Source organism: Mugil cephalus, chromosome 16 (genome assembly GCF_022458985.1).
Source record: "Mugil cephalus isolate CIBA_MC_2020 chromosome 16, CIBA_Mcephalus_1.1, whole genome shotgun sequence".
Classification (NCBI taxonomy): domain Eukaryota; kingdom Metazoa; phylum Chordata; class Actinopteri; order Mugiliformes; family Mugilidae; genus Mugil; species Mugil cephalus.
The window spans coordinates 6,918,196-6,938,710 of record NC_061785.1 but is presented as its reverse complement, the minus strand read 5'-3'; the positions used below and the strand labels follow the sequence as shown (position 1 = coordinate 6,938,710).

The following is a 20,515-nucleotide window of genomic DNA, read 5'->3' as shown; positions in this document are numbered from 1 at the left end:
AGATATCATGAAATATTCATCAAAACGTGGTTGTAGAGCTTTGAGGCAATTCGAGTAATTACCAATGGGAGGAACACAACTTTGGTTCCTACCACAAAACTGACTGAAATTGTCAGGTGAGACATGGAGTAGCTCTAGCAATATTTATCCTGCTTGTTTCTCTCAGAAGCAGGAAGTTCAACCAGCAAACGAGTGTCAGCTACAGTCAAATGTTTGGACACACTTTCAATTCAATGAGGAGGTGTGGCCAAACTTCTGACTGGCAGTGTATATGTCGATGATACTCTAGTTTATCTTTGACTCTTCACATTTAACTTTAGTTCATATATGTTATATACACTACAGGTCAAACGTTTTTTATTGAAATGTTTACAGTTTAATATCTCATTTTACTCTGAAATGGAAGCATAGAGCAAACAAACAAATGAAGCTAAAAAAAAATTAAAAATCGTGGTATCGATATAAACTTTCCACTCATAAAAGTAGCATCTTTGTCTCATTTATCATGCGAGCACATTCTTTCTTTCTAAAATGGAAATCAAATAGTTTTCCAGAAATGTGTGGCACTTGTAGGGAGCTTTGCTTTCACTCTTTTGTCCAGTTCCTCGCAAACCAAAGTCTAGAGACAGGGCCATGGTCCACTCCATGTTCTCAGGCTTTTCATCTAGTTTTTATCCTGAGGAAGTTCTGCTAGAGCTTGGACTTAAGTTTTGGGTCATTAACTTGCTGTAGGATGAAGCTCTGACCAACTATACCAGAGGATTTTTGACAGTAGAGTATATATATACTTGTACATATTTCTTTATATGTTTATTGGACTCTGGACTCACCATGTGCAATAATCCCATGTTTAGAGCAACAACTCGGAACACATATTCACTTATTCTTGTACATATTTTTTTTTAATATATATTTTTTTACATTGATGCATGTATTGTTATTAGAATTACCTACTTATTCTTACATATTTTTATTGCCTACATTGCCCTTTGTTCGGGTACACTTTGAGTAGGAGATGCTGTAACTGAAAAGTAATTTCCCCTTGGGATCCATAAAGTGGTTCTGATTCTGAATCTGTCATTTTATGGTAAAGAACTGGTCGTATTCATTTTGCATGTGCGATGACCCTTTCGTTCACATTTAATCTAATTTTTAACCATTAAAACTTTCTGTTAAGTTTGTTTTTTTTGGAGGTATTCCAAAACCAGCCGCCTCACCTCCTACTTTATGTTGTCCTTGATTTCCATTTCATATCTGCAACACTCACGCGCCCGGCTCTGCACAAGAGCTGCTCATGGGTGATGATTTTTGAATCGATTTGCCATTCTCACAAACGAAGGGCACAAAAGGCTGAGCAATCAGTCCAAGGCTGGCTGCCTTTGGCCCAGAGAGAGAGGAGAGATACTCTGTGAGTGGAGGGCAAGCATGGCTGATCTGAATCATGAAGAATAATGTTTAGCCTGGCAGATGATTAGGGATGTTAATTTTTTTCTTTTTTCCGGGGGTGGGGTGCAAAGCGGGGTTGGGGCGAAAGAGGGGGCTGGCACTCGGTGATGTCACTTTGGCTATCCGAACAATCTGGCAGGGCCGATCCTGGCGAAACGCTGCTCAATTTGCTGGGGCTCCTGCTCCATTTGCCTGTTAATGAGCACTGTTGTTGGAGGTACCCATGTGTACCATGTCATGAGGCTAGCAGGCAGCACCTTCACCTGACGCTCTGACCACAGAGGAAAATGGCAGCCGCCGTGACAGATGTTTTCACAGTCCTGGGGAGAGAGCCATGGGAGGCCTGTACAGTCAGAGGGCCCTGGATTTATCGCTGGCAACAACTGCTACAACATGTGTCTGCACGGTGTAGATCCGGCACTGAAAAGAGCAAGTCAGCCTCTTTTTTTTTTTTTTTTCACTTCCTCTGTATGAAGACATCATTACGATAAAGACTTCCATCAAGTATTTATAGTATGGATTTTCCTGGTGTGTGCGATACAATGGGAGGAGGTCTTGGTGGACGGAAGGCCGTGTTAATAAGTAAAAGCACGACAACAATACTTTGTGTGTAATGAAAGGCTGAGCTTTCTACGGTTCGCTTATCCTCTGGAAGCCTAAATTCTACTAAAGAAATCATTTCAAATTTTAATTTTAAATAAGACTTTAATTTCCCTTGTGGATCATTAAAGTCTGTCTAAGTACTGACAGACAGCAAAGATGGAAGGATATGCTAGTGCCGGATGACGAGGCTGCCAGGATGCCTTCTTAATGACTAAAGCATTGAACTGATATAAATATTGTTATGGTTGCCAAGCGTTTAGAGTTGTGAACCCTGAGAAGAATATGTGTCTTTGCTTTACCTCAAAGGATGACCCTAGTGAAGGCGTAGTCAAAACTCATTGGTCTTATAAAGTTGATCCACATCCTACAAGTTTGGAAACCAGGAAACAAACCTTGGAAGTTGTGCCAGGAATACAGTTTTCATAAATGTCGTAGTTCAGGTTTAAAAAGTGTGATTATACGTTCCTCGTTTACCAGAAAATGTTAAATTTCCCAGAAGGTTTAAGAAATTTGTTCTCGCGCTTGTTGTAGAATTCCATGTCCGGGGGAAACATCGCCAAAGGCAACCATTGGTTTCCATTAATTTCCGTATGGCATAAAAATCAATCGGCAGACAATTGAAACTTGCTTGAGTTTTGTAATTCATCATTGTGAGCTCTGTCAAATCAAATATAATGCAGCGAATGATTTAAAAAAAAAAAAAGAAAGAAAAAAAAGCCTGCTCATTGATTTTAATACCGTTTGGAAATGAATGGAAATCAATGGTGGCCTGCTTGGAAGTTAAACGAGTCAAAACAACTCTGGATACAGTTTGGAAAAAAAAAATGGAGCACAGTGGTGGAACATGTACTGTTCATTAACTCAGCTAATATTCCAAAGTCTGAATTTTGAGGTATTTGCTTGAGTATTTCCATATATTACTTTAAAATTTGTACTTAATTGGACATAAATATTACACTCTGCATTCCACCGCTTCTATCACATTATCATTTTTGTGTAAATGTAAATTATAGCACTTTTTCTTTTACCCATTCCATTCTGATATAAGAATAGTAACAGCTGTTAAATGTTAACATAACAATGGATTCATTTTAACAAATTTTCAATGTTGAACTTTCTCTTAAAATGCTGTAATAGGTTTTTGGAACTTAGCACTTCTGCACCCGGGATCAAGTATTCTGCACGTCACTTGTTAAAGGTTGCCATGGTTATTTATGGAAGCCACAGAGTGAAATGTTTCAGTGCCTGAGCTATGCATTCTGAGACTATTACACAGTGCAACATTGAACAGATCCATAAAACAGACGGGGGAGACCGGACCGAATTTTAACGACAAAAGCGCTGATCTGAGATAAGTATAAATACGGCATAATTCAGCGAGGTTTCATGCCTGGTTAAGCATGTACATCTTTTGGCGGCCCGCTAACTGATATTACTTCGGTGCTATATTTCAGAGCGCATCAACATCCTGGTGAAATTAACTCTGATGTGCGAGCAGACCCGGGTCCGCACTCTAAACTGTCTCGTGATTATATCGAGATAGATCGAGCAAGTTGTGCACAAAACTCCCCACAGTCAACAAGCTGTCCCGGCGAATTTAAATGCACCTCTGGAAAGAATGGCAGAATCATTCTCTAATGTTTGCACTGCTGGAAAATAGGTAATGGATGCAATGCCCCGAGAGTGTTTTTGGAGGCAGTTGGTTTTTCCTCTGTCTGATTATTAAATCCAGGGTTGATATACAGATGTAAATACGCTGCTTAGCAGCTCCCTCCTCCTCGTCTTTCCCTCCCTCCCTCTTCTCTTCCATCTGGCAGACAATAGTTTAAAATTCTTAATCCATGAGCAACCATTGAACATTAGTGAATTGCAAATTACAGATGTTTTACTGTCTCTCCCCCTTCTTTTTTTCCTGTTTTGATCTGTGCATCCCACTGTCACTCAGTGTCGCATACGCATCCCTCGCTCCTCTGCATTCATTAGACACCCTGTGCCATCATGGCACCATATGACACTGTCATCATTTGGTAATTAAACCTTTGCTCGTTTAAATATGAAAAGCTGGCAAGGGTGTGATCATAAACAATGTTTCGCAAACCAGATTTTCCAGACTAAATGAGAATTCGAGCAGCATCATTCCAGAGATGGGGGGATTTTTTTTTTTTTTTTTTTGTCCCCCGCCCCCTCGTCCCCCCACCCCACCCTGTCTTCACTTGGAGCAGAACAGGAATGAAAAACAAATGCAGAAAAAGTTGCTCTTGTGCCAAACAAATCAGACTCTCACTCATTAACATTCATGTAAATGCATAGTTTATTTAAAACGGCAAAAAAAAAAAAAAAAAAAACATTTCAGAAAACAAACTGCAGATCTGGATCTGGTGCGACTGAAACCATAAAACTGTGTTCTTTTTATGGTCATAGCCACAGATTACAGCTCTCCCCTCTCAGTCCAGAAGTAAACAATGACAATAAACCAATAGATGACAACACGACACCATGTGCACGATAACATTAGGATGGGAGAGGGATTTTTAAATTCTGCCCTTAAATGATAAGTATGGGACATAACATCAGCGTCGCACCCTTCTATTCCCTAAACACAGTTATGTGCTTGATCATGTTGGACCACCAGACAATAAAATCTCCTCTGTGCCCGAGGACAAAGCGTCAGCGTCTCCCAGATTTTCATCTACATTCGCAGAGGCCTCCATCACCGAAGATTTAGCCAAATGGCTGCGGAGAGGAGGAATGCCCGAACCATTACAAGCCAAACTACTGGCTTTTTATTACCACTAAACAATCTTCCTCAGAGCCGTCCTTTAGCGCACCTCTGAGCTCGGAGCCGGGCGAGAAAGTGCGTGGGAGGAGGCCATTCAGTCACATTATGGCTTTCCATAGATCAAGGTCACAATTTTCATGATCATTACACCACTGAAGGTGACAGGAAGCATTTACAGAAGTGATCAGGAGCTTATGTGGGAGCTGCTCATCCGTAGATTTCTGGGGAGAGGAATATATGTGTGTACACAGCGGCGCACACACACACACACACACACACGCAGACACACAAACTAATCAGCAAATCACACTGCGCGGCCATCATTCCTCATATTATCACGCCATCATCGCACGGAGGAGGAAGGACAAAGACGGAAAGGGAACAAAAACAAAGAGGGGGGGGCGAGAAAAAAAACTAAAGAAATTGTGAGTTCAAAGCCTGCCACCAGGAGGTGACTGCTACATTATGCATTCACATGCCATAGGCTAACACATGTCAGCGGCCCACTGGACAGAAGCTCTGTTTCCCATATTGCTGACATGTGATTGGAAGCTGTTGGCTGTCTGGTTGGGACAGAGGCAGCTGGCGGGACACCTCTGAGCCGCCTCGGGCTGATCTCATGCTGCACACGCGGAGAAACACTGATCCACTGAAGGATCCCGCTTCTCCCACAGCGACGAAACCCAGGGCCCTTATGGGGAAGGCTGGCTAATGTGCGGCGCCTTTATCCGCTGAAGCTCTGGTGGTTGCTGGAGATTGCAAGATTTTACGCGAGGCTTTTATTTTCATTTGCGTGAAAAAGTAAAAAAAATAATAATGATAATAAAAGTGAATACTCTGGAAACAGTCGGATGTAAGTGATAATTAACTTTTGTAGGTAAAGCAGTATTCCTGACTTGGGTTCCTGATGCCCTTCGTTAAGTTACAACCAGAGGGGCGCACATTTAACTATTCATGTGGAAACTTTGATGGGGAAGAGAGGGGATTTAGCCCCCGTTCCCAGTGCAATACGTGCAACACAGAGAATACTTTTTCTTTCCGAAAATGACAAGATACAGTCCTATTTTTAATCCGGCACTGCAGGGCACATTTAACAGTTACTGGCAAATCTGCATAATGAATGAAGAGCCGGCGCTTTATTCCCCCCAATTTGGAGTCTAAAAGCATGGGGGACATGGAGACAAGTGGAATTAGTTTGAAATTGGCAGTGGATTCAAAATGTTTATGATAATATTAATATTATTTTTTATAATAGTAATAGTAATAATTTGGGTTTTCCTTCACGTTTAAATGCAAATTAGATGTTAATTTTTCTTAATGATTTGCTCTACCTGCGGCATGGAAAAGCTCAGAAACTCAAGTGTCTGACTGCTTTTGTGCTCAGGGTATGAAAAGTAATTTAACAAAGTGTTTTCTAATCAAAGTGGGAAAAAAAAAAAACTTGATCTCTCTCTGTTCCATTTAGATCTTTAAAGCAATATCAACCACTGATATTGCAGTGTTTGTGTGTGTGTGTGTGTGTGTGTTGAGGACTAATGACGGGACAGATCATCAGCAGAACAGCCAACCTGAAAACGCTGCAGAAATAAGAAGAGTTTAATTGGATAACAGTTTTTGTTGGTTTATTTATTTATTTATTTATTCAAAAGTCTGGGTTTTTGTAGCGAGAGTAGAGACTCAGAGCAGCAAAAAAAAAAGTTCTCCCTGTGTGGGTTTTATCATCTGAAATACGACCCCTGGCAGCTGGGAACTTTCGCATTGACTTTTACGCCTGTTCTTAATTTTTGATGATTTGCCATCAAGCTGTTAGAATGACACATTTGCTTTAAGTGCAAAGCAACGACATGTGGCTTCACGGTGGCATCAGACGGACACAAAGCTACATAATAAATGTCACCGAATCGCGATATTTTATCCATTTCCAGAGATTTCGTTGATCAATTTTAGCCTTGATTCTCGGTTATTTAAACTTCTGACATCCTTGACGTCGATGTAGAAAACATTTTGGTTAATTATGAATCGGGCTGAAAGAGGCAGAAGTCGAATTGCAGCTGACTTCGCGAAATTAAACCCAATAAAAGCTCGTTTTGTTCGTGCGCTGAATACATTATTAATTTATTTTCAGAGTAGCTTGGTTGCCTCAATTGAAGTCTGACAATTAGAAATGACAATATTAATAATATGATAACATAGGAATGATACTGTATTTACTACAGACACATTACAGGGACCTATAAGTAAATAATCGAAAATCTCAAACTACTTTCGTTAAGAGATGCTGGAGATAAATAACCAGTATGTGTTTTCTAAAATCAAAAGGCCACATAGTATAATACACATAATGAAAATTGTGTGTGTGTGTGTGTATATATATATATATATATATAGATATAGATATATATATATATATATATATATAGATAGATAGATAGATAGATAGATAGATAGATAGATAGATAGATAGATACACTTCAACAAAACAAATATATATTTATTTAAATATCTCATTTTATTTTTTAACTTGGGGATCAATGGCAAAACAGTTGTAATGATCCAATTAATTACGAGCAAAATTAAAAGCAAGTGCAAAATCAATCTTTCACGGTGTCCGCGACGGAATCAAATTGATGCTCCATCTGTTCACGCCAGCGAGAGTTGTAGTGAACAGGCTTCAGGCTGGAGCCCAGGACGAGGGACGAGCATCACACACTTACAGCGCGCAGAGCTATTTTTGTGTTTCGTGTAGACGGAGGACTGTGATGGAGATCTACCCATGTTTTTTTGTTTTTTTTTAAATTGATTATTATTATTATATCATTATTGCTCTTTTTCATGTGTTTTAAGAGCAACCATGAAACGTCTGGCGTATATTTCGGAGAGGATGTGTCAAATAAAAAGCCTGGTTATCTGTATTTATACCGTAATCAGGCATGCAGAAAATCAGCTCTATTTTAGGCCATTATTTTTTTTATTATTATTATTATTTACAGAATGTGCAGACCTTTCGCAACGAATCCATCCAAATCCCTAACAAACTCCTCCCTTAAACCCAAAAGGATTAATATTCAACTTACAACCAGTGGTGTCAGCTCCCCTCTGCAGGGATCGATTGGTGACGTTAGAATAACGCGAGACAAGCAGCCAGCAGCCTGCACGGGAGAAAGAAAAGAGGGGTGGGTGGGGGGTGAGGGTGGGACGGGGAAGGGGGGGGGGGGGGGGGGGGGAGACTGATATGACACATGTATAGAGATAAAAGTTCTTCACCACCTCCACCTCCTCTCGTGAGCCTCCATCATCGTCCCCACAGTTGCCTGAAAGTGTGAGCTCATGCTCGGCGTACGCGGAGCCGCTTGGACCCATCGGTGCTCCTGCTTCCCTCTCCTCCTCCTCCTCCTCCTCCTCCTCCTCCTCCATGCCACCTCTCCTCTCTGCACAGGCCATTAGGAAGCGGGGCAAAAGATAAATTGCTCTCTGTCAATACATTACACCTCTCCTAATGGGTGCACGCAGGCTCCAAAAACATTTTCCAAACTCTTGACATGCAGTGGCAACGTCTTAAATGCTGCAGCCGTGCGTCACAGTGGAAACGAGTCACTAATTTAATTTCCCCTCAATCTCATTTTTTTTTTTTTTTTTTGTCTTCAATAATCAGATGTGTAAATATTAAAGGATTTTTTTTATTTATTATTATTTAAAAAATAAATAAATAAAACAAAAGAGCAGTCAGTCATTGGCTTGTTCTGTTTAATTTTTTCCTGAATGGCTTTTTAGAAGCTCCATGACCCCGAGTTGTAGCTGCTGAATGGAGCGGGCCCCCTTCCTAAAAAGGAGAGGGGTTATTACACACGTGCTGTTCAGACACGAGCCAAACAAAAGTAAACACACAAAAGCGTTGTATTGATTTGTGTGTTGTTGTTTTTTTTTTTTTTTTTTTTAATATATAAATTTTGCATCACCCCCCTCATCTCCCTCCTCCTGTTTAATTTTTATTTTATTTATTTATTTATTTTTTGCAGAGGGGAGATCAAATCGTGAGGAGCAGGAGGGCAAGAGGGAGAAAAAAAAACTGAGGGAGGGGGGGTGACGACGGTGATGGTGTTGGTGATGGTGGGGGTCTTATAGGAGGGTGGGGGGAGAAAAAAGAAAAAAAAGAAAAAAAAAGAATGTAGCTTTAAGGGAATTGTGCAGCCGGGTGTGAAATTACAGCCTATAGTGCTACATATTGTACCAGAAGCTCTCTCCAAAAACAGTAACAAAAAGAGAAATCATCCTCTAACCTGACCAGGAGGCAGAGCGCGAGATGTGGCCGTCTGCCCCTAAGAGGTGACCCCCCCACCAACCACACCCCCACCCCCCTCCCAACTGGAAGAAAAATCTGGCAAGATATACCAATGTTTAAAAATTATTATTATTATTATTATTATTATTATTATTATTATTATTGATTTATTTTGACCCATTTATTTTGATTTATTTTAATATTATTATAACACTTAACTGACATTAGGATCAACTTGACACCTTTTTTTTTTTAAATGTGAATTTTTTTTTTTTTGCATTTTATACTAATATTGTTTTGTCTCATCTTTTCTCTGAATTAACCTTATTTATTTGTTTATTTATTTTATCGTTACTGGTGATACAGTGTTTGCATAATGCATCTAAATAGTTATGGATAAAGAAATGTTATGAATAAACATTTTTTTAATTACCTGAGATTTACTAAAAAAATATTGTTGGCCTTGTTTTTTTTTTTTTTTTTAAATATATATGATAATATCATGGTTGCACCTTTATGTTTGCGTCATGTCTGAAGTTTAATTTTCTGTTTCAGTTTTGCTACAGGTGAAGCCATCAGCTGTTTACATGAATCGTTAATGGGTTTCTAAGGGATATTTTGACTTCTCAGTTTGCAGCCATTCGCCCCAAAGTTTTACTTTTTTTGAGGGGGGGTACCACCCTGACGACGCCTTTAAATTTGGGAAACTATACAGCGCCATCTACAGAAGCTGGGCGGCACTGCTGCGTTCAGAGCAGCTTCACCTCCAGCCACCATCAGCACCACCTTCACTGCTCCTGCCACTACCACTACCACCACCACCACTACTGCTACTACTACTACTACTCCCAGTCCGGACCACTGCAATCATCACACCATCAGCTGACTGTAATAAAGGTCAGTACATCTGCATTTACATGAGCAGCTTTCAGACGAAAGGAGGAAATGTGAGCAAATTATTCTGGGCCTGTACTTGGGTTCGAGACCCGACATAAATACAGACGATCTGATGTGAATGACGATGGTAAAAAAAAAAAAAAAAAAAAATAGAAAATTGAATGAAGAGTCGAACTAAATCTTAGCTTTGAGGAGAGATGTGGGCGCACAGAGATCCTTTATATTCCCAGAGATGGTCCGTGAAATAAAGGCAAAAAAAAGATCAGACAGAAGCACAAATTAAAAAAAAAGAAAAGAAAAAAAAATCTATTTCAATTATTCAAAACTTCCAGTAAGCGAGCACATGATTCACAGCTGTTGTAACGTCTAATAAACTCTGATATTTGTAACTCCAATCCGTTCCTTATTTATCTCCCTCCCCTTCCTGCCGGTGTGTCAGACCCAGAGACCTCCTCATTTGGACCCCCGGTTTTTTGCGTTGGCGAATCACAAAGTGTTGGCATCTATTGCCTTTGTCTGACAAGTCATCCATATAAGCAAAAGGGGGGTCCGCGGAGGGGAGGAGAGGGGGGAGGAGGGAAGGGTTGCAGCTTTTAGAACCACAGACACAGAGAGAGGCTTCATTCCCAGCCCAAAGATCCAGCCCTACGCATCCAGCGCGAAAGAGAAACCTCCGAAGTGTGTGTGTGTGCGTGTGTGTGTATGCGCGCACGTTTCTCCGCCGTTTTGACGCGTGAATCAAGGCCACCAGGACTGAGGAGATAACCGGGCCCTGCACGCTGGAACCTGAACGCTTCATTTCTGTACGAGAGACGCGGTTTGCTTCGCTGGCGTGCTGTGAGAATTACCTCTGGTCCCCGCAGGCTCCGAAAAATACCGACAAACTGAGCACAGGTCGCGCTGCTGAAACAATCCTTCGGTCATGCTGCGCACCTGCCAGACCTCCGCTACCGGACCGGACTGCTAAAGAAAAGAGGGGCAACTTTGGGGGAAGAAGTTGCCATCCGATCGGTCGTTGAGCCGAGGGGTGGAGGGGCAAACTAAGTCCCTCCATCGAGTCGAATCAGATTTTTTTCTCCACATTTTCATCCTTAATAGGAAGGCGAAACGGCGACTTCAGTTGATTATCTGTCTTTCCTTTGCTATCCAATGGATATTCACTGCAAAGCAGACCCCTTCACAGCGATGCACCGTAAGTAGCACAACCTGAGTTTCTTTGCCACTGCAGCTGTTTTTTTTTTCCTTCCTGCGTGCATGCGGATAAAAGCAGTTTGAGGAAATATATTATTTCTGCACAGCACCGAGCTGAGCGGCTCGCAGACGCGATTCGCAATATGGAAGCAGCATCTTATCGCGTAAAAAAAAAAAAAAAAAAGACAAAGTGACAAACGAAGCCAAACGTGGGACGACGGTTCCATATTTCATCTTTTTCACCTCACTTTATGTTTTGCACACTTTAACTAAATCCTCCTAAAATACCACAACAAAGCTCCTCCACACACACACATATATATAAACACACACACACAAGAGTCATGTGCAGAAATTAAACTTGTAAACAAAGAACATGCGTTGGCAGGTACTCTGTAATTTACACGTGTTATCACCCTTCCCGCGCGGCGTATGCGTGCGGAGGCCTAATAAGTCAGGACACATTAGTTACACATCTATTATTCAAATTATCCAACTAACTGCAAGCTGTGTTAAGTCCAGCTTAAGTCCACGCGCAGCGTGCTTTACGCGTAATTTGGCGATTGCGCCTGAATAATTGACGACCTCTTCGTTGACTAAATAATATGTAATATGAGTGATCAAAGCTCGTTCAATTATTTAAAACAACCGTGTAGGGAAAATGAAGGAGCTTGTAACTTAATAGTGAACATGAGCCGCGGAGCTGCGTGGAAAATACCACCTCTTATGTTTTGACTGTGGCAAACTTTAAGGTGCTGGAGAGGATGATATGTGTATATATATTTTAATTCATAACGGGATGTGAAATTATTTTGTGGAGAAAGCTCGGTGGGTCAAATTAGTCTGAATTAAAGGAGGAAATTGTTAATAAAATAATATGATATAAAATATCTATAAATATGCTTGTTAAAAATATAGTTCAGCACCTAGATTAAACATTGCGTTTCATTTTTGTTTAAAATCTCGTTAAAAATGTGTTATAGCTGCCATTCTACCATTTAAAATGTTATTATTTGGGATCATTTGCTTTGTTTTAAACACAGGAGGTGCAGCCTGCACAAAAACATTACGTTTTCAGCTGGGACGTCCACGTTTGCGAATGATTAAATAAAAATAAATTTCTTAAATTACACACGAATGCTCCTCTGGATAGTTGGTTTGCTGTGTTGGGATTCTATCTACACTCTTAGAACATCTGTAAAGACAAACTGAAACCTTTAATTATTAAAAAAAAAATGACAGATGACTGGAATCTCACTATGAGGATGATGGATTTCTGAAATGCGCCTGTATGTCGGCAGTAAACAACCGTCTATTTTCCTAAAATAAAATAAAAACTAAATAATTAAAATAGATTTTTATACAGGAATTTTATGCAACATTACATTTTTTCCCATAATAACATAAACACGCGTAAAGACCCGTCTGCACCGTGGATACAAGTTAAGAAATCTGAACTCAGCTGATATATTATGGAAACTATTTCCGCACCATCTCGCTCTCTGATATTATTATTAAAAAAAAAAAAAAAAACCCTCTCACCTGCGCCCTCCTGCCTCCTCGTGGGTTACGACCTTATGTAATGTTACGTCTGTGTGTGTGCTGCTGTTGTATCCCACGTAGGGCACGGAGGTGTGAACCAGCTCGGCGGGGTGTTTGTGAACGGCAGACCCCTCCCGGACGTGGTGAGGCAGCGGATAGTGGAGCTGGCCCACCAGGGCGTCCGGCCGTGCGACATCTCCAGACAGCTGCGGGTCAGCCACGGCTGCGTCAGTAAGATCCTTGGCAGGTAGGTGGAAGCTCTCCAGCAGGAAGGCAGGCAGGCAGGCGCTGCAGGGAGGAGGTGTCCAAAGAATTTAGACAATACAGACTTAAAGTTACAGTTTAATTTGAGGAGCAGTGTTAATTCTGTGTTAATCACGCTAAGGTGGAATCTACTGTGATTGATTATAAGGAGCGTTAGTGCGAGTTTAGGCGAGGTAGCCGTCTGTTTCTTGTGTGCGTAATTGCGCACGAAAAGATTCAAAAACAGAAATAGACTATATCTGCGTCCGCGTTTCTTTCTTTCTTTTTTTTTTTTTTTTTGCACGTTAATTTATTAGAAATTATTTTTTTCTTAAATGCCAAGACACTCCCAACACCGCCATTTTTTATTTTTTGCCTTAAACTTTTGGTCCAAGTCCAAAACGTAGCCTACATCCAACTAACTCTTTTACAATCGTATGATTATACAGCATCTCCAGGTGGATAACAGTCGTCCACATTTCAAGCTACCAACCGCTCATTTGAGAGTATTATTTTTTTTTTAATTACAGATACTACGAGACTGGCAGCATCAAACCAGGGGTGATTGGCGGGTCTAAACCCAAAGTGGCCACGCCAAAGGTGGTGGAAAAAATCGCAGACTACAAGAGACAAAACCCGACCATGTTTGCCTGGGAGATCAGAGACAGACTGCTGGCAGAGGGCGTCTGCGACAACGACACTGTACCCAGCGTCTCATCAATAAACAGGTAGGATGGGAAATGTAAAAAAAAAAAAATATATATATATATATTTACACACACGTCGCCTAAAAATAGAACCAAATTTCGTATAGCGTGTTTTTTGTGCGAATGTAGTTTAGTCAAACAACGGTCTGCCCAGTGTAAACACGTGTAATGAAGAGGGCCGGCAGAGCGCAAATTGGAAATCATTTATCACAGCATATCTGTGCTGGGCGCACCAACCACAGCAAGAATATTGTTTGACCAACTTTGTGCAGCCCGGCACGCCGAGGCTGCCTGCGGTCTCAGAGGTGCAATTCAATCTTTCAGACCAAACTCCCTCAACAATCAGCAGTACATCCAGGACTGAGTGAATCTGTCGAGATGAAAACCGATCAATATTCGGTGACCAGATCCCGTGGCGCAATAAAGCAGGCCAATTTTCTTTAGCACATCTAATGTGCTGGAGCTGCTGCTCAGAGACAGAGGGGGGAGAAAAAAGAGGGAGACAGAGCAATGCTGCAAGATGTTCTTTTGGAAAATGTTGGAAAAATACATTAATATACCGTATGATGTTTACTAAAAGACTCAAAATTTAAATGATCAAAATGCAACATGGAATCTTGCTGAAATTAAGGCTGATAAAATATTAAAATGATGCATTCAGGGGCAATATTAATTATGAGCTGATTGTGGGATTAAAATACAGATATTTATCATATGAAATGAGCAAAAATATTAGTTTTCCCTTGTCAAAAATGGCTATGGTTTGAGAATGGCACCTACAAGAGGACTCAGGACATCCCCCCCACCCACCCCAACTACCTCCTCACCCCTTCTCACCCCTCCTCACCCCCTCCACCACCAGAGATCCCCGGTGATGAACTTTGGTTAAGAGGCACTGTTCCATAGAGCCAGCATCAGCATTACATTTTAATGAGCTGATGGGAGAAGCATGGACAGCTCCACACAAGACATCTTTTAAATAGAGAAAAAAAAAAGAAGAAGAAGAAGAAGAGGAAAAAAAAAGGCTGAAGAAAATTCATTTCATGCTTCGTGGCTGCTTAAAAAGCCCCATTTAAGGAGGCTCAGACACATGTATGTGATAAATTCAAAATGTACATTAATATCATTAAAGGAGCCCCCATAAAGTTTTTTTTTTTTTCAATTCCAATTAAAGCTTTCTATTTTCGGGAGGGAAGCCTTATGTGTCTTTGTTTATGCGGGAAATTAAATTGTGAATACAAAGAGCTGTAATTCTATCAGCCAAATATGAGAGCTACTTTGAATTTCTATTATGGCTTAATGCTGAATATTTCCACTTTCTTTTTTTTTTTTTTTTTTTTTCCAGCAGCAGGAATGTAAGATTTCCTCTCTGTAATCCACAAATGAGAAGACATTTGTTTTGATTGGGATAAATATTTAAAATACGTTTGAATTCCTAAAGGAGGAAAATTTATATAAAAATGAACTTGCAGACAATCTGATGTTACAATTTGCCCCTAAAATAAAATTCGCTCCAGGTTCTTAAACAGGGCTTCCCCCAATCATCAGCACACTAAACACTGGAGCCAGAGCCTTTTCCACTCGGATGAGTCTGACTGGGGCCGGTTGTGGGTTTGTGTGGCAGGCAGCCTGACCCCAGGACTGTTTGACAAAAGACGATGCTCGATTTAAACACCTTTCGCCCGCATGCATTATTAAAAGCTACAGAGATAGTGTTGTACTGACTGCGCGTCAGGGCCACCGCAACCAACAAGTAACGCTACCTCGCTGCTAGACACACACCAACAACAACAACAACAACAACAACAACAACAAAAGTGGGGGTGTGTGGTGGGGATGGGGGGAGGGTGGGTCCTCAATGGCGCTCGATATTATTGATTCAGAAGTAAAGCAATTTTAATATCTCTTCGGGGGATTTTCAGCAACAGCCAGGTCATTAATTCATTCTCCCAAATTGCTTATTCAATATCAAGAACATGGATATCAAATAAAGTCTTTGAATTTATGTAGCACACACAAGTCAAGGGGTCGAATAACTGTTATGGGGAGAAGTGAAAAAAATTAAAACATCAATAAGCGCTCTCCCTTTCCCCCCCTCTCTGGAAAAGGGCTTGTTGTTTGGCAGCCTTGCCTCCAAGGGGAAGTTTCTTTCCTTTCTTTTCTTTTCTTTTTTTTCATTGTTATTATTATTATTGTTGGTGACAGTGTCAGATTTATCCCTCTGAAGCCTCCTGGCTCCAACGGCAACATCAATATCCAAAACAGTGGATGTGTTTCTGGATGTTATTGGAGGGCAAGAAAAGAAAAAGGAGCATTTATTTATTTAAAAGTTAAAATGCGCACGTTGAATATTTACATTTAGCTGAACGAAGAAGAAGAAGAAGAAGAAGAAGAAGTAAATCTGATCCTTTCCTGACCTTTTTTTTTTTTTTAAACCCCCCCCTCCCTCTCTCCTGCTCTTAATGGCTCTCGTGGCGTACATGACGAATAGTTTTAAAGTTTACAAATTATTGTGACAGCTCCCTTTTTCCCCCCCAAGTGCCATTCAGATTAAAGGAATCTAATGCTGGCGTAAGCTTGTGCAAGGCAATAAGGAACTATTGCTTTCCTGTCACATATAATTTATAGCTTTCTATTTGCATCTGTTTGCCCGTGTGACTAATCCCCAACTTTTTCTTCCCCGAGCCCCGATCAATACAACCTCATCCACATTGGCACATGGGAGGTGGTGGTGGTGGTGGTGGGGGGGGGGGGGGCCTGCTACGGAGATGTTTGATCCGGGAAGAAGGGCTGCTATTGGGCTGCGATCGGCCACTCTGAAAGCCTCACCCCTGAAAGGGAAGGAGGGGGCAGGGTGGGGTGTGGGGGGGCTGATTAGTGAGGGGCCAGGTAGAGTCAGTGAAGCCGATCATTGAGGTGAATTGATGTGATTTCATGCTTTGTTTGCGAGATCGCTCAGACCAAAAGTGCAATGAAGACTTTTCTCCAGACCTCACCTTTAAGGTGGACCCAGATCCCTCCTCGCGTTATGAGTTACGGCTTGACATCTCAATCGCAGCAGCGGCGGCGTCGCCGCAGCAGCTGCTGTGAGCGAACGGCAGTTTGAAATAATCCCAAAAAAAAAAAGAGCACCGGTGACAATCCGCCTTGTCCTTTGTTTCTCCAGGATCATCCGAACAAAAGTCCAGCAGCCTTTCCATCCGTCTCCTGACGGGTCATCTCTGTCCACGCCAGGCCACACAATTGGTAAATGCACGCGTCTCGTCCCCTTCACGTGCTGTACGTGCATGCATTTGCTCTAATGCAAGAGCAGATTTTATTATATATATGTTTTTTTCTTTCTAGTACCAAACACAGCCTCTCCACCTGTAACCAGCGCCTCCAACGACCCTGCGGGATCCTACTCCATCAACGGGATTCTGGGTATTCCACGCTCCAACGGCGAAAAGAGGAAAAGAGACGAAGGTAAGGGACCTTTTCTCTTTTCTTTTCTTTTCTTTTTTTTTTTTTTTTTTTGCTTTGAGAGAGCGAAACAGCAACAAAAAAAAAATACACAAGCTCAGGAGAAAATATCTTAAAAAGATTCTTTGCAGCTTTATGCTATAAAAACCCTCTTTGCTGAACTTGCAATTACGGCATTAAAAACCTGCTTCGGTTCCACTAGATGACCCTTATAAAACACCTAAGTCTGAACTCTGTTACACCGCTGTGTCAACCTGCCAAGGAGTCTTTTGATTTGAAGACACGACCTCCGCTGTTGTCTCCTGCAATTAATCTTTATGGAAGTGATTAAAGGGCTTTAGATAATTACATGTCAAGATGATGTAGCCAACCACCCAGGTCAGTCAAGAAAGCCGCTGTAGCTCTGTGGAGGGCTTTGTCTTCTCTTTTTCTTTTTTCTTTTTTTTTTTTTTTTAACAAAAGTGGCTCCACTTCTGCTGCTGAAGTCCTAGGTTAGTGGATATAAGGGAGCCTGAGGCGATATAGATTATTGGTTCTGTAAGCAATAGGCTTCCTTAATGTCACTACATAAGAGGCTGATGAGAATAGCTAAACAGATGCACTCATGTTACGAGGCGCGCGCGGGTACAGGGGCGGGGGGGGATGATGTGGATGCCGAAAAAAGGGGCAGTTATCTCAAACAGGGTGGGGAATGAGTGCCTTATTTCTGCAGTGCTCCAGAATGAGAGCTAATCAGAGCACGGCGGCAGTTTACATAGCATCTTCTTTGTTCCAGCGTTTGTTGAGAAGCGCAGGGGTTTGCGGGATATTGAGTGGAATTGATGTTTTATGTGCGTGCGGGGAGGGGAGGGATGACTAATGACCTGTCAGAGGTAGATTTCCTGGCAAAGATATAAAAACCAGCATGACGTGGACATGGCAAATGACATAATCAAGTCTTTCTCTGTAAGAGAGGCAATCGCGGAGGCATAATGCACACGTCTGGTATTTTCAAGGGTTCATTTTCAGCCGTTCGAGGACCTCTCATATTAGCCGGGGTGTAATGTCTAGTCACTGAGTGATAGAATGCACACATTTCTATGCAGATTGCTACTGAAGGGCAAAGAGGTATTAAAGGGCACGGAGAGGAGGAAGGTGTGTGTGTGCGTGAGCGGGAGAGCCGGCCTGTTTTGTGGAGGTCTTCCAGGTGACAGCGCCATGTTTCTATGGCTATTCCGTCTCAAATGATTCCCCTGATGTGCTGCCATTTCTGTGATTTAGGTGCTCGGCCGGCATTACGGTGAAAGAGAAGAAAGCTGCGTGTGTGCGGATGTGTGCGCCCGTGTGTGTGTGCGTGTGTAGGGCTGAGAGTGACGGTGGCGGCGGCGGTGGTGGAGGTGGGGGGCGGGGCTTTGGTTCTTATATACTCTGTCAACGGCCAGCTGGTGCCTACCTGGAACCACAGGGTCACGGATACTTTATCTTTCCAAAACATAAACCTCAGGCCTTGGCCACACACACACACACACATACACACACACACACACACACACACTCAGCTGCAGAAGCAATGTCTTGCCTCAAGCCACAGTTTGTAAGAATAGTATATTACATACGATGTTACCCTGTAGACACAATTGTCCTGTTTGCTGTCTTCTCTTAAAGTGCACTTTACCAAACAAAAAGACTCTAAAGATTTTTGCCACTGCTGGGGTTGAAATGTACCGACACGGAAGCCAAGTCCTGGGTTTCTGCAGCCGCGCGAAGCGTCATTTTAATCCAATCTGTGTGCATTACGTTAAAAGCGAGCGCTTTTATTTTGACATTCAGGCTGCAGCCTCCCTCTGTCTTTACCTGTTGTGCGTGCAGCCATGTTGCTGCATATTATTAATGTTATTTTCTGCATTTTTCAAAGCGAATCAACGCTGTTGATGCCATTTTTGGAGAAAGAGAAACATTCTTCGCATGCTTCTAAGCCGTTTTTGAACCATCTGCATGAAAACAATCAGTACTTTTGTCACTCGCTGCAGTCGTAAACATGCTGGTCGGTCATTTTTCTAAGCAAATACGAATATAAACGCTCCTCCTCATTCGCATAAACCCTAATATTTGAATCGTCTTTACTCAGAGAACCATGTGTTGTGGTTGCAAAGCGGGCTTTTCTTGCTTTCGCTCGGTAGTCTATAGTCAGTTAATGCTTGGATTAAATTTCCCCACAGCACAGTAGCTTGCCTGAGCCCTATTTAACTTGGTAAGCCTCATGATTATTATGGCACAAGCAGTCATTATCAAGGGTTGAAAACATGAACAAAAATGGGAGAAAAGAAGGGGGGGAATGGGTGGAAGAGGAGGGGAGGGGGGGCGGCGGCGGTGGCAGCGGTGTGCAACACAAGCCCCGGTGAAATGGATTGGCCGTGCAGCGCGGAGTATTTGTTTTAGGCAGTGGCTGTGGCTTTCTGCCAAGCAGGCAGACAGCTCCTAAGTTTCCAAGTCAGCAGTGCCCTTAAAAAACGGGTCCCCCATTACGGGAGGGATGTAGAGATAATGTAGTGTGACACACGTTATGTACACTGGGTCTCGGCGAGAGGAGCTTCAGGGACACAGGTGTCATAAGAGCCATTAATCTGCTATTGTCACGTGTTATTGCAAATTAAAAGTAGCATGTTACACTTGGCAGCCATTGTTGCAGACGGACAGAGTGCGGGGGAGAGGGGGGTGGGGGAGGGGGGTGCGGAGAGGGGAGGGGAGGGGAGGGGTGGGGGGAGCGAGACCCCCGGAGATGGTGTCTTTGGTGACCACGGCTGTCCGCACGTTTTACAAATTGACATATATTAGAATTTGCAATTCTGCAGAGAAAAGCTATTACCTCACAGATTAACATCCAAGCACCCCGCCACCCGCCTCACCCCTGCATCCCCGGCTCCGCCGCCCCCACTGCGCCTGACACCGTGGGCTTCAGAAAAGACAAAAGAGCTTAGGCTGATCACCCGCAGTGAAATAAAGAAACGCTATATTTAAGCACGAATTCGCTCGTGGATGTTTTTCTTGCGTTATTAAGAGCTGAATTGACCTGAGCAGACATCTCGGGTGCGGGGGGATGGTGGGGGGGTCTGTTCATAACATCCGGCAGTCCATCCATGAACTGTGCCCGGGCCCTCAAAGTCGTACCACGCGCGTCCTTTCAGGGCGGCCTCACAAATTGCACAATCAGACCAGGAGACGATTCGTAATTTCAGCCATTCTGAACGCTTTCTTGCTTTTTTTTTGTCGGGGCTTTTCTTCATGATTTATGAGAGAAACACCAAGAGAGAAATTTCATGATAAGATGATCATCATACATTTCAAAAGCCAACAACAATAGCCAGTGGCAGCGAGAATGGATGTGAT

At 42.3% G+C, this 20,515-nt stretch overlaps 1 protein-coding gene across 3 annotated transcripts in view; it reads left to right on the top strand.

Annotated features, from left to right (window-relative positions):
- Positions 1-9,744: 9,744 nt before the first annotated feature.
- Positions 9,745-20,515, top strand: part of pax2b (paired box 2b) — a 31,800-nt gene continuing 21,029 nt past the window's right edge. Inside the window, exons 1-5 of one of the 3 annotated variants that reach the window (XM_047610033.1) lie at positions 9,745-10,004; positions 12,819-12,984; positions 13,511-13,708; positions 16,854-16,933; positions 17,033-17,152. In XM_047610033.1, the coding sequence (XP_047465989.1) occupies positions 13,623-13,708; positions 16,854-16,933; positions 17,033-17,152 (286 nt within the window). In that variant the 5' untranslated portion in view covers positions 9,745-10,004; positions 12,819-12,984; positions 13,511-13,622. Of the gene's footprint in view, positions 10,005-10,061; positions 11,197-12,818; positions 12,985-13,510; positions 13,709-16,853; positions 16,934-17,032; positions 17,153-20,515 lie in introns of those variants that run through there. The other 2 variants (XM_047610031.1, XM_047610032.1) reach the window with 2 other exon arrangements.